The sequence below is a fragment of the Lipotes vexillifer genome, unplaced genomic scaffold (genome assembly GCF_000442215.2).
Source record: "Lipotes vexillifer unplaced genomic scaffold, Lipotes_vexillifer_v1.1 scaffold1050, whole genome shotgun sequence".
In the NCBI taxonomy this organism is placed as follows: domain Eukaryota; kingdom Metazoa; phylum Chordata; class Mammalia; order Artiodactyla; family Lipotidae; genus Lipotes; species Lipotes vexillifer.
Window position 1 is genome coordinate 351,147 of NW_006771516.1, and position 11,595 is coordinate 362,741.

The 11,595-nt window shown below is 36.5% G+C and overlaps 1 protein-coding gene across 2 annotated transcripts in view; it reads right to left on the reverse strand.

The window, feature by feature from the left end:
- The window catches only part of RNPC3 (RNA binding region (RNP1, RRM) containing 3), a 34,345-nt gene extending 33,774 nt beyond the window's left edge, over positions 1–571 (reverse strand). The window contains exon 1 of one of the 2 annotated variants that reach the window (XM_007446819.1): positions 307–571. In XM_007446819.1, the coding sequence (XP_007446881.1) occupies positions 307–498 (192 nt within the window). In that variant the 5' untranslated portion in view covers positions 499–571. The remainder of the gene's footprint in view (positions 1–306) is intronic. The other variant, XM_007446818.1, reaches the window with a different exon arrangement.
- Positions 572–11,595: the final 11,024 nt, after the last annotated feature.

Sequence of the window (11,595 nt, forward strand, 5' to 3'; positions counted from 1 at the left end):
AAATTCAGAGGAGTTTCGAGATTCCCAGGATGGGAAAATGGAACATAACTAAGCTTCTCTTTTCATTTTTTCTTCTTTGCCTTTCTCACTTGCCCTTTTCCGCAGCGCGGCGACTAACCTAGGCTCGAGCCAATTAAAACCTGACTTGGGACTATTTTGATATAAAGGAGGAAAGGCTGGGAAGCCCCCACTACACAAGCGCATCTCCCTCACTCTTTTCTGTCTTCTTCCTTCTGTCAGAACTCCCCCTCCCCAGGTCAACAGCCAAGGGCCTTCCGCGGAGGCTCGGGACCGGCGCGCCCTTACCAGTCTCCCCTTATCGGACAGGACGCGCACGGACTGCGCCCCGAAATACTTCAGTAAGTCCTCTTTCTCCTCAGCGGTCAGCTCGGCTGGCAGGTGCCTCACTAGAAGGGTTCGGTCGCCCCGCGGCGGAGAAAGCGAAGCAGAGCTCTGACATCCTCTCGACATGTGCAGCGGCTGTTCTGGAGCCGCCATTTCTCACGGAGAACCAACAACAGGTAAGCCAATGAGGAAACCGCAGTGATCATAAAAAGCTGAGCTAAATGAGTGTTTTCCCACTTCGCGCTAAGGATTCTGGAAACAAGGAAGTAACGCGAGAGATATCGCCTTCTCGCGAGACCTGCACCACGGACGGGTGCCAGCTCTTCGGAGACACGTTCCTCAGAGTGAAGGGCAAGGTTCCACGGTGATGGGAAAGCAAAATGATTCAAATTCCAGGTAGTTGATGACGGCATTAAAAACAAAAATTCCCTCGAGAGAGGTGTAAGGATTTAAAAAAACTGTCAACGCGTGAGACACTTAAGCCGCGTTCACGAAAGAGGAAGTAACCCCAAGGCCAGAAGGAGTCACTGCTGCGCATGTGCTGGCTGGGAGCGGGTCTGGGCGTGGCGCCAGGGAGGTCTGGAGTTGCGATAGCCGGGTTTCTAATCCTGGCAGATTGCAAAATGCGTCTGATTGGCTGGCTGGAACTTGGTGTGGGAATACTGGTTCAGTGTCTACATTCAGGATGTTAATGCCTAAATATTGCACATTCTTTCTTTGGCTCAGTAGCCTTCACGTAGCCAGGCGAACTCAGTTTTAAGGAACAAAAAGTTGAGACACACACTTGTTTTCTTGAATCATCGGGCACGTAGCAGCAGCCTGATACGGTCTGGCCGTGGTTCCCTTTCACGGAATTAGCGGCCTCTAGGAAGAGATGCCTTAATATAAATCCCATCAACAACTCTAAGGTGTAGGTACTCCTCCCCATTTTACAATTGAGCACTCTGATGTACAATACAGGGAGGTGTAAGTCACACAGCTATTAAATGACCGAACTGGGATTTGACCCTGCTAGTGTGACTGGCCTTTACACTATTCTAACCCGTTTCTGAATGGAGCAAGGCAGAGAAGTCTTCCTTATTCCGTACAAAGAGGGCATTGAGGATTCTGGATAGAGGTATTATTTTAGGTGCAGCTACTACAGTCTGGAGGCCTTAGGTGCCTCTTAACTGCTCTTTTTATTTGCTACTTGATTAGATGGTAACTGTATAGCATTAAACAATATACCAAAGTTTGGCTCCCATGGAAGACGGGTTGGGGAACAAGGGAGGGACAGACATTAATAAAAACTAGAAAAACTATGGAGAACCCCTCCACAAAATGTCATGTGTATAGAGTTAGACCATGAGGGCCCTGTGGGTTAGTTTGAAGTCTTGATTAAACCGAAGAGCAATTGGAAACTGACAGAATTTTTAGTAGAGGTCTGTGTGTATGTGTATATGTATGTAATGATTAAATTTTAGATATGAAAATTTCTCTGGTTGCAGTGTGAAAAATGGAGTAGAAGCAGGAAGACCAGTTGGGCTATTGCAGTAGCCCAGGCAAAAGACACTGCTAGAAATAGTTAGGTAACAGTAGACATGGAGAAAAGGAACAGGAATTGAGATGTATTTTGGAAGTAGAATTGATAGATGAAGAAGAGTAATTAAGAAAAAATTTTGAGGTTTTGGCTTGAACCCCAACTGTCCACCATCTAGGTGGATGATGATGCCATTTACTGAGCATGAGAAGAGTTAACTAAAGTGTAGCTAGATTAGAGACTGTAGGGAAGGAAGGAACACATTAAATTTAAAGTATCTACTCAGTATCCAGTGTTTCAAGTAAGCAGTTGGATGTGTAATTATGGCATTCTGGAGAAACATCAACACTAGATACATATGTAACATCAACACATATTTATATCCAAGGTGTAAGAGTGTAGGTAGAGAGAAAGAGGACCAGTATTGATCCATGGGGCATGCCAGTGTTGAGAAATTGAGAGGAGGAAGAACAAGGTAATTCTTTTTCTCTTGGCACTTACACTGTAGTAATAAAGACAGACTAAAACATGTAGATAAGTAAGTAAATGAGTTCCTTTTAGAGAGTAAATAAGTGCTTTGAGGGAAAAAAAACAAAAAGAGACCCAGGGTAGAGGGATAAACTGATTGGAGAGGGCATGCTACTTTAAACACTCCTTTACAGGCTTTTCCCTGCATCTCTTATAGTTATTATTATGTATGATTAGCATATAGTAGACATATATAAATATTTGTTCAATGAATGAATGCATGAATGGATTAACTTTAATATTACCACTGCCACCTATGGTCAAGAATAACTACATGGGTCATCAAGATAAGTTTAGTGGTCTTTACTATAATTGAGATCACAGCTCAGTGAAATAGGAACATGACAGAATTTTATTTTCTCTTAATTACTCTTAGTTGTACTCAATTAAATCCACCTTATCCTTCCCTTGACAATAGCTCAGGCAGATTTCATAATGTCTTGGTCATTTTCAGTTACTAACAGTCCAAGTCGATTTGAAATGTCAACTTCAAACTCTAATAAGGTCACGCTTTTAACCCTCCCCTCATATAAGACTTGGCCTGAGGGATAGGAAGAAGATGTAATTTGCTTTCATCTCTGCCATGTTTAAGTGGAAGTGGGTGTGGTCTGCTTTGAGTTGCATTTTTCTCATTTCCTTTTCTTGGTATAGCCCAGAGGTTCCCAAACTTTTCTCAGCTCCTGGTGCCCTTATTGTCTCAGTACATTTTTTTCACAGCATCCCTAGGTGCCACCTTGTTTCCTGTTACCCCTTGAGTTTTAAGAGGCACTGCCACCTGGGCTGACTCGGTAAGGTTCAGCAAATTATTCCATATATTCCTCTACTTTTTCCAACTCCCATGTGAGGTGCAACCGTGCGATTCATTCTGGTCAGTGGGCTGTTATGAAGGCAACATGTGTCAATTCCAGACTTTAGTGTAGAAGAGGGGGTGTGAAAGCAGTGATCCTGGAGGCCACATATTGAGGTCAAAGAGCTGTGAGGTAAACACTGCATAGAATACCTGGTCACCACATCAATGACAACTTCCCTACAGAAGTGCTTGACCCCCCTCCAAACCTTGCATAAGTAAGAAATAACTTTTATTAACTTTTATTATGTAAATACACTGATAGTTTAGGGTTAATTCTTTTTATTTTTTTAATTTTATTTTTTTACCATAGCAAAACCCATTCTTTCACCAGTAAAATTATACTCTGTTGGTTCATTTTATATGTCAGTTTGACTGGCCACAAGGTACCCAGATTAAACATTATTTCTGAGTGTGTCTCTGAGAGTGTTTCTGGATGAGATTAGCATTTGAACTGTTGAACTCAGTAAAGTAAATTGCCCTTTCCTATGTGGGTGGGCATCATATATCCATTGAGGGCCAGAATACTACAAAAGGTAGAGAAAGGAAGAATCACCCTTCTTTTCCTGCCTCACTGATTAGGCTGAGAAATCTCATCTCATCTTCCACAATCAGACTGGGTTCTACACCATGAATTCCCCTTGGTTCTCAGGCTTTCAAACTTAGGCTGAATTGCACAACCAGCTTTCCTGGATCTCCAGCTTGTAGATGGCAGATCATGGGACTTTTCAGGCTCCATAATCACATGAGCCAATTCCTCATGATAAATATCCTTTTATTTATATATATATATTTATACTTTAAAAGTATATAAATAAATATAATATATACATGTATAAATAAATATATGATAATTTAATATATAAGTATATAATATTTTATATTTTGTTTTTATAAAATATAAATAAATATTAAATATACTTTTATTTTTATTCATGTATAAAAATTATATACATAAATTAAAATGTAATTGTTATTTATTTTTATTTATAAATTTTTAGTTTATTATACATGTGTAATACTATATATAATATATTCTTCAATATGTTTTTATTATCACAGCCAGAGTGATTATGCTCTCAGAACTCTCCAGTGGCTTTTCCTCTCACTTAGACTAAAAGCTAAAATTCTTCCTTTGATTTCTAAGAGCTTATATGATCTGGCTCCGCCAATGTATTACTTTTTTGGCTTCATTTATTCTTTCCCCCTCCTGCACACTTCACTATAGACATACTAATCTAGCTGTTCTTGAACTCTTCAGACACATGACTCAGATCTTTGTAGTACTTGCTAAAACTTTGAAAAAATGCTTTTCCCACAGATATCTGCATTCTGGCTCCCTTTCTTCAGGTGCTCAGATGTTACCTTTTAACTAAATTGTTCGTTGTCAGTCAACACCATCTCTGCCTCTTCTGTTCTCTTTGTTGCAGCGGCTGAAACACAGGAAACTAGATTTTTCATTATTTTTGTTGTCTATTGCTGTGTAATAAATCACCCCAAAACTTTGTAGTTTAATACAACCACTATCAAAGACTTTTCCTTTTCTCAAGTCAGAATTTATGTCTTCATTACATTTATTTTTACACTAGAAATCATCATATATAAATTTGAGTGTGTATATAGTTTCCTTATTACTGGTAAGCTCCTTGAAGATAGGAATTGCTGTATTCATCTCTGTATCCTCCAAGGATTAACATAGTGCCTTAGAAGTAGATTAGTAGTCACTGAATGTTAAAACATGTAAATTAATATTACTCACAAAAAACTAAAATATATCCTGCTAGCAACTAGTGATTGCATACTCATTGATTTGCATGATGACTTTAAGAAACCAGGCTGAAGAGTTCACTGGAAAATTATCACACTGGTCAAAGACAAAATGTCAGTATTATTCTCTGTTACTTATTGAGTGATGATTATGTGTGGATCTCACGGATAGTCATTTGTAGATTTACTCCCTGTGTAAAATAAACAATTTACATAGCCATGAAATCTTATGTTGGTGTGCATATGAGGGCAAATTTTTGTCATCAGCTTTCAGAAAAATAATCCTTAATATTTGTTTAGGGCTTCCCTGGTGGCGCAGTGGTTGAGAGTCTGCCTACCGATGCAGGGGACACGGGTTCGTGCCCCGGTCCGGGAAGATCCCACATGCCGCAGAGCAGCTAGGTCTGTGAGACATGGCCGCTGAGCCTTTTGTTTAAATAACATGTAAACCTGCCTTTTAACCCAGCAATTCTGTTTTTAGAATCTATGTGAGACAGCTGGTGCTGCCATAACAAATACCATGAACTGAGTGGGTTACACAATAGAAATTTATTTTCTCATAGTTCTAGAGGCTCAAAGTCCAAGATCAGAGTGTCAGCATTGTCAAGTTCTTGTGATAGCTCTCTTTCCGGCTTGCCTTGCTGCTGTGTCCTCACATGGTAGAGAGAGAGTGAATGTTCTGGAGTAACTGTTATAAGGACATTAATTCCATCATGAGGGCCCTATCCACATGATCTCATCTAAACCTAATTACCTCCCAAAGGCCCCATCTACAAATACCATCACGTTGGGTGTTAGATCTTTAACATATGAAATTTGAGGGAGCATAATTTAGTCTGTAGCAGAATCTGCCTTATAGAAATAAAAACATTTGTATGTAACCAGCTGGCTCATTGGTTTAACTTACTCAAATCTCATGGAGCTACCAAATATATTTTTTTTCTATTTTTTTTTTGATTTTTAATTAATTTGATTTTTTTTCCTAAGACCCAAATCAAGCTTTCCTTTGAGACCTAACAATTTATACCTGTCATTCTACAGCTGAGTTGACTCGGCGGTAAGTAAGCTAGCTTTCTACACATGAACCTTATGCATACATAATTCTACCAGTCCCCTTATGGATTTAATATTTCTCTTTTAGGATAAATGAGTTCAAGTCTCCGGAAGTAATGTGGAAAAAAACTGTCACTTAAAAATATATTCATGAGGGCTTCCCTGGTGGCGTAGTGGTTGAGAGTCCGCCTGCCGATGCAGGGGACACGGGTTCATGCCCCAGTCCGGGAAGATCCCACATGCCGCGGAGCGGCTGGGCCCATGAGCCATGGCCGCTGATCCTGCGCGTCCGGAGTCTGTGCTCCGCAGTGGGAGAGGCCACAACAGTGAGAGGCCCACGTACCGCAAAAAAAAAAAAAAAAAAAAAATATATACATGATCTGTTTTTGCAAAACCTTTGGCTGATATAATCATCTATCTTTATATTATGAAGATGTGGGTACTGACATCTGTTCATAACATGTAAATCAACCATAATCCCAGTTCAGTGACATAACACAGTTCTAAATAAATTTTACCTTCAATTTCTTCAAAATATAAATCACAGCAACAAGTATATGTGTATTTTACAGCTTCAAACATGTTTTATTGGATCTCCCTTCCCTGACATGTTCCTTAACTTTCCTACTCATTTTGATTTTAAAAACAAACCATTATATATCATCATTCAGTCCAATTAAAATACTAATCTCACTTCTAAGCTTATACCCTTCTCTAAGGAAATCTGTAGTGGACTCACTACAGATTTTCTCAGAGAGGACTTTGCCACTGCTCTGGAAATAGCGTGCCTCTTCACCTACCCGTCACTAATCACTTACTTGCCTTATTAATTTCTTGGCGTATAACAGCCTATAAATTATATATTAATTCTTACGTGTGTTTGTGTGTGCATGCCTGTATGTGTTTATAATATAAGCTTGTCTTTGTTTTATTTGCTTCTTTATCTACAGGCCAAACATAGTATCTGGTATATTGTAGGAGTTTGGTAAATATCTGTTAAATGAATGAATGTTGTCCAGTCCTAATATTATCTTGCTTGCATATATCACAGTTTCAGTTTTACATTCAGAGGCAATTAAAAGCACAGATTTGGGAGTGAAACAGTCTTGAGTTTTATAATCCTGCTGTACTCTCACACCTAGGGGAAGTTACTTAACCTCTCTTCTTCAGTTTTCTGATATGTAAAATGAAGATAATGTCTTTATCATAGAATTGTTATAAGTATTGAATGAATTATTCTGCACAGAATCGGTGCTATAGTGGTTATATTTGTTGTTTTTTATATTTAATTGGTGATTATTTGAATAATTTCTATCTTTCCCGCTACAGTTTTAGGAACCACATTAATTATTTTCCAATCATTGTATCTCCACATCCCAGCTCATAATAGGAACTGTATAAATATTTATTGGGGGGAAAAAAAAGAATAGTTGAAGTTTTGAGGCAATGCATGCATGTTTGTGTGCACTAAGTGGGTTCCCATATTCTGTAGTTACAAGTCATTGTCACTAGATGGCAAGCTTGTCCTAGGCAAGGCAAGTGTTTGCATTAAACCATCAAACTGAAGAATGAGGGTGCAAGGTAGGGGGAAATGTCACATATGTGTTTCTTAGGTTGGTGTGATGATATAGGAAGATGAAAGTTTAAGCATAAAATAAAAATTGCCTGTTTTTATTCTGCTTCATTTCTACTCTTCTGACTAGCTCTTTTGCATAATAATGCATTTTAGCATTTCTGTCATTCCACTGACCTCTTATTATATTCATAATTTCTGTTAAAAACAATGTTTAAAAAGGTCTCTTATACTATTCATTATTAACAAGAGTTCCCTAATTTTTACAACCTCAAACCCTTTACCTGCTGTTTTCAAAATCTTATGATTTTGGCTGGGACATAAGTTTCTCTATATCTTATATCCTCTAGTCCTCATTCTTGAACAAGTCTTTCATTTATTTATTTATTTTTTCTGATTATTGGTCACTCAACATTCATGGGAAGCACATGTCTTTTTTAAGTATATAAATTTATTATTTTTTTCTCCGAGTTTTATTAAGATATAATTGGCATACAGTTCTGTATAAGTTTAAGGTATGCAACATAATGAATTGAATTACATACTTCATGAAATCATTACCACAATAAGTTTAGTGACCATCCATCATCTCATATAGGTACAAAATAAAAGAAAAAGAAAAAAAAATTTTTTTCTTGTGATAAAAACTCTTAGAATTTACTCTCTTAGCAACTTTCATATATAACATACATCAGTGTTAATTATATTCATCATGTTGAATGTTACATCCCTAGTACACTTATTTATCTTATAACTGGAAGTTTGTATCTTTTGACCACCTTCATGCAATTCCCCCTTCCTCAAGCCCCTGCTGTTGGTGACCAAAACTCTGATCATTTTTCTATGAGTTTGTTCTTTTGTTGAAGTATAATTGACATCCGACACCATGTTAGTTCCTGGTGCACAGCATAGTGATTCGATATTTCTATACATTACAAAATGATCACCACAATAAGTCTAGTTGCCATCTGTCACCATATAAAGATGTTATATTATTATGACTATATTCCCCACAATGTTACCTTTCATCCCTGTGACTCATTTATTTTGTAACTGGAACTTTATACCTCTTAATTTTCCTCACCTATTTCATTCATCTCACCACCCCTCTCCCCTCTGGCACCCACCTATTTGTTCTCTGTATCTATGACTCTGTTTCTGTTTTGTTATGTTTGTTCATTTGTTTTGCTTTTTAGAATCCACAATACGTAAAATTATACAGTGTTTGTCTTTCTCTGTCTGGCTTATTTCACTTAGCATAATGCCCTCTAGGTACATCCGTGTGTTGCAAATGGCAAGATTTCATTCTTTTATGACTCAGTATTATTCCATTTTGTGTGTGTGTGTGTGTGTGTGTGTGTGTGTGTGTGTGTGTGTGTATATCACAGCTTCTTTAGTCCTTCATCTGTTGATGGGACTTAGGTTGCTTCCATATATTGGCTATTGTGAATAATTATGCAGTAAACTAGGGTTGCATATATCTTTTTGCATTAGTGTTTTCTTTTTCTCTGGGTAAATACCCAGAAGTAGAATTGCTGGATCATATAATAGTTCTATTTTTAATTTTTTGAGGAAACTTCATACTGTTTTCCATAGGGCCTGCACCAATTTGCATTCCCACCATCAATTTCAAGGATTCCTTTTTCTCCACATTCTGGCCAACACTTGTTATTGGTAATAACCATTTTGACACGTGCGAGGTGATATCTCATTGTGGTTTTGATTTGCATTTCCCTGATGATTAGTGATGTTGAACATTTTTTCATATGTCTTTTGGTCATCTACATGTCTTCTCAGGTCCTCTGCCCCTTTTTTAATTGGGTTGTTTGTTTTTTTTGATGTTAAGTTTTTTTTATGTCTTGTATAATTAACCTCTTATCAGATATATTGTTTGCAAATATCTTCTCCCATTCAGTAGGTTACCTTTTCATTTTGTTGATAGTTTCCTTCGCTGTGCAAAAGATTTTTAGTTTGATGTAGTTCCATTGTTTATTTTTGCTTGTGTTGCCCTTGCCTGAGAAGACATATCCAAAAAATATTGCTAAAACATGTCAAAGAACATACCGCCTATATTTTCTTCTAAGAGTTTTATGATTTCTGGTCTTACGTTTAAGTCTTTAATCTATTTTGTGTTTCTTTTTATACATGGTGCAAGAAAGTAGTCCAGTTTGATTCTTTTGCATGTAGCTGTACAGTTTTCCCAGTACCATTTTTGATCTCTTCCAGTTAGTGTACCATCTTGGGGAAAGAACAAGTTAGGTTCAATGCTATTATGCTTGTCTAACTTTACCTTTGTTTAGCAAAATTATCAATAACGACCTGGTAGAAAAGAAAGTATTGAAAGCCTACAAATTAGATAGTCAACTTCTGAATGATCAATTTTGGGGGGAATTCTGGAAATCACTTTTATAAATATCAATTAATTAAATTGATTAAATGTATGCATATTCTTTGGTAAATTTACCAAAATAAATGAAAAATGTGGACATGTAAAAATGAATAATAGTACTTTGAGACAGTAGAAAAAGTTTTCATTATAGTAATATTTAGACAGTATAATTATTTTCTTTATTTTTTGAAAACATTAACTACTGAAAAAAGTTGACTTTTGTAAAAACATAAATAATAATTATAAATAATAATTTATTTCTTTATAGTCTATTCCCTTTGTGCCTTTATGTGACATATTATTGGTCAAAAGACAGAAAATTTGTTAATTTTCTTTCAACTGCTAAAGGAAAGATTTTTTCCTTCCTTCTCTCTACTTAGTAAGAAAGGTAATTATTGCTTAATTCTCTACTTGACTAGAATGACTTAAAAAGAAAGGAATATAAATTATTTAATTGTTAACATTTTTTTTCAAGTTAACCCAGATCTTGGTTAGCAACAATTAGCAATGTTGGTAGAGATTCAGATATACTGATAGTCTTTCTCAGGTTAAATGGTTCAAAGTGGAAAAAAACATTCAGTGATGGTGATTTCCTATACCTTGGGAAGACTTACAGTATAAATTCCAAGTCTGCATTGACTTAGACCTCCTCTCTGTTCCCTCTACCCCTTCCCAACTTCTCTTGCAAACCAGACTCATAAAACTGTTTTACATTCAACTTAAGAGAGGATTTATGAGTTGACCTATTTTAGTGAGAAGGCATCCTCCAAGTAAATTTTCCAAATATATTACTGTCTCATAAATATCTTAGATTTAGTCAGTCTAAGAACTTACATTTTTAAAAACAACTATAACTTAATTCAGATTAATATATTACTGTTTCCCAAAAGTAGTATATATGTATTGTTGAAACTCTATATACTGATTAGCAAATGAAAGAAAGAAAAAGTGTAACCCCACCAACTACTAATAATTTATATTAGCATTTTTGTATAATTCCCTCTGCTCCTTTATCTACCTATATTATACACATGTATTTGTAAAAATTGAATATTATGATTCATATGAGTTTGTAATTTTTAGTAATGCGTTGCAGACTTATTTTTGTGTGATTATACATTGTTCTTCAAATCATGTTTTATAGGATCCCAATTCATTGATTTTTACCAATTTCTTTATTATTTGCCTTTATTGTATCTTAAAATACAGTATTAGATGGACATGAAAGAATATATGTGACATAAATGTTTTACAGCCTAATAATAACAAAATGAACACCCATGAACCTAACGCCTCACTCCCAAACTAAAACAATGTCTGACAATGATCATTCTACATTGTTAAGTTTCCCAGTGTGGAATAATAACATGTGAGGAAGTTACAGGTGAACTATCCAGGTTGGACTGCAGAACTCTTGGTCCTGCCCCATGTGCTTGAGGTCAATTTTTCCTTCTTGGCTTTATCTAGTGTCTTGGTTTTATCTATCCCTTATGAGTAACTGTTTGAATAAGGATAGGCAGACACATGGATATCACATCTTCCCCAAATAGTTTTCAGAGAAACATTGTCTTAAT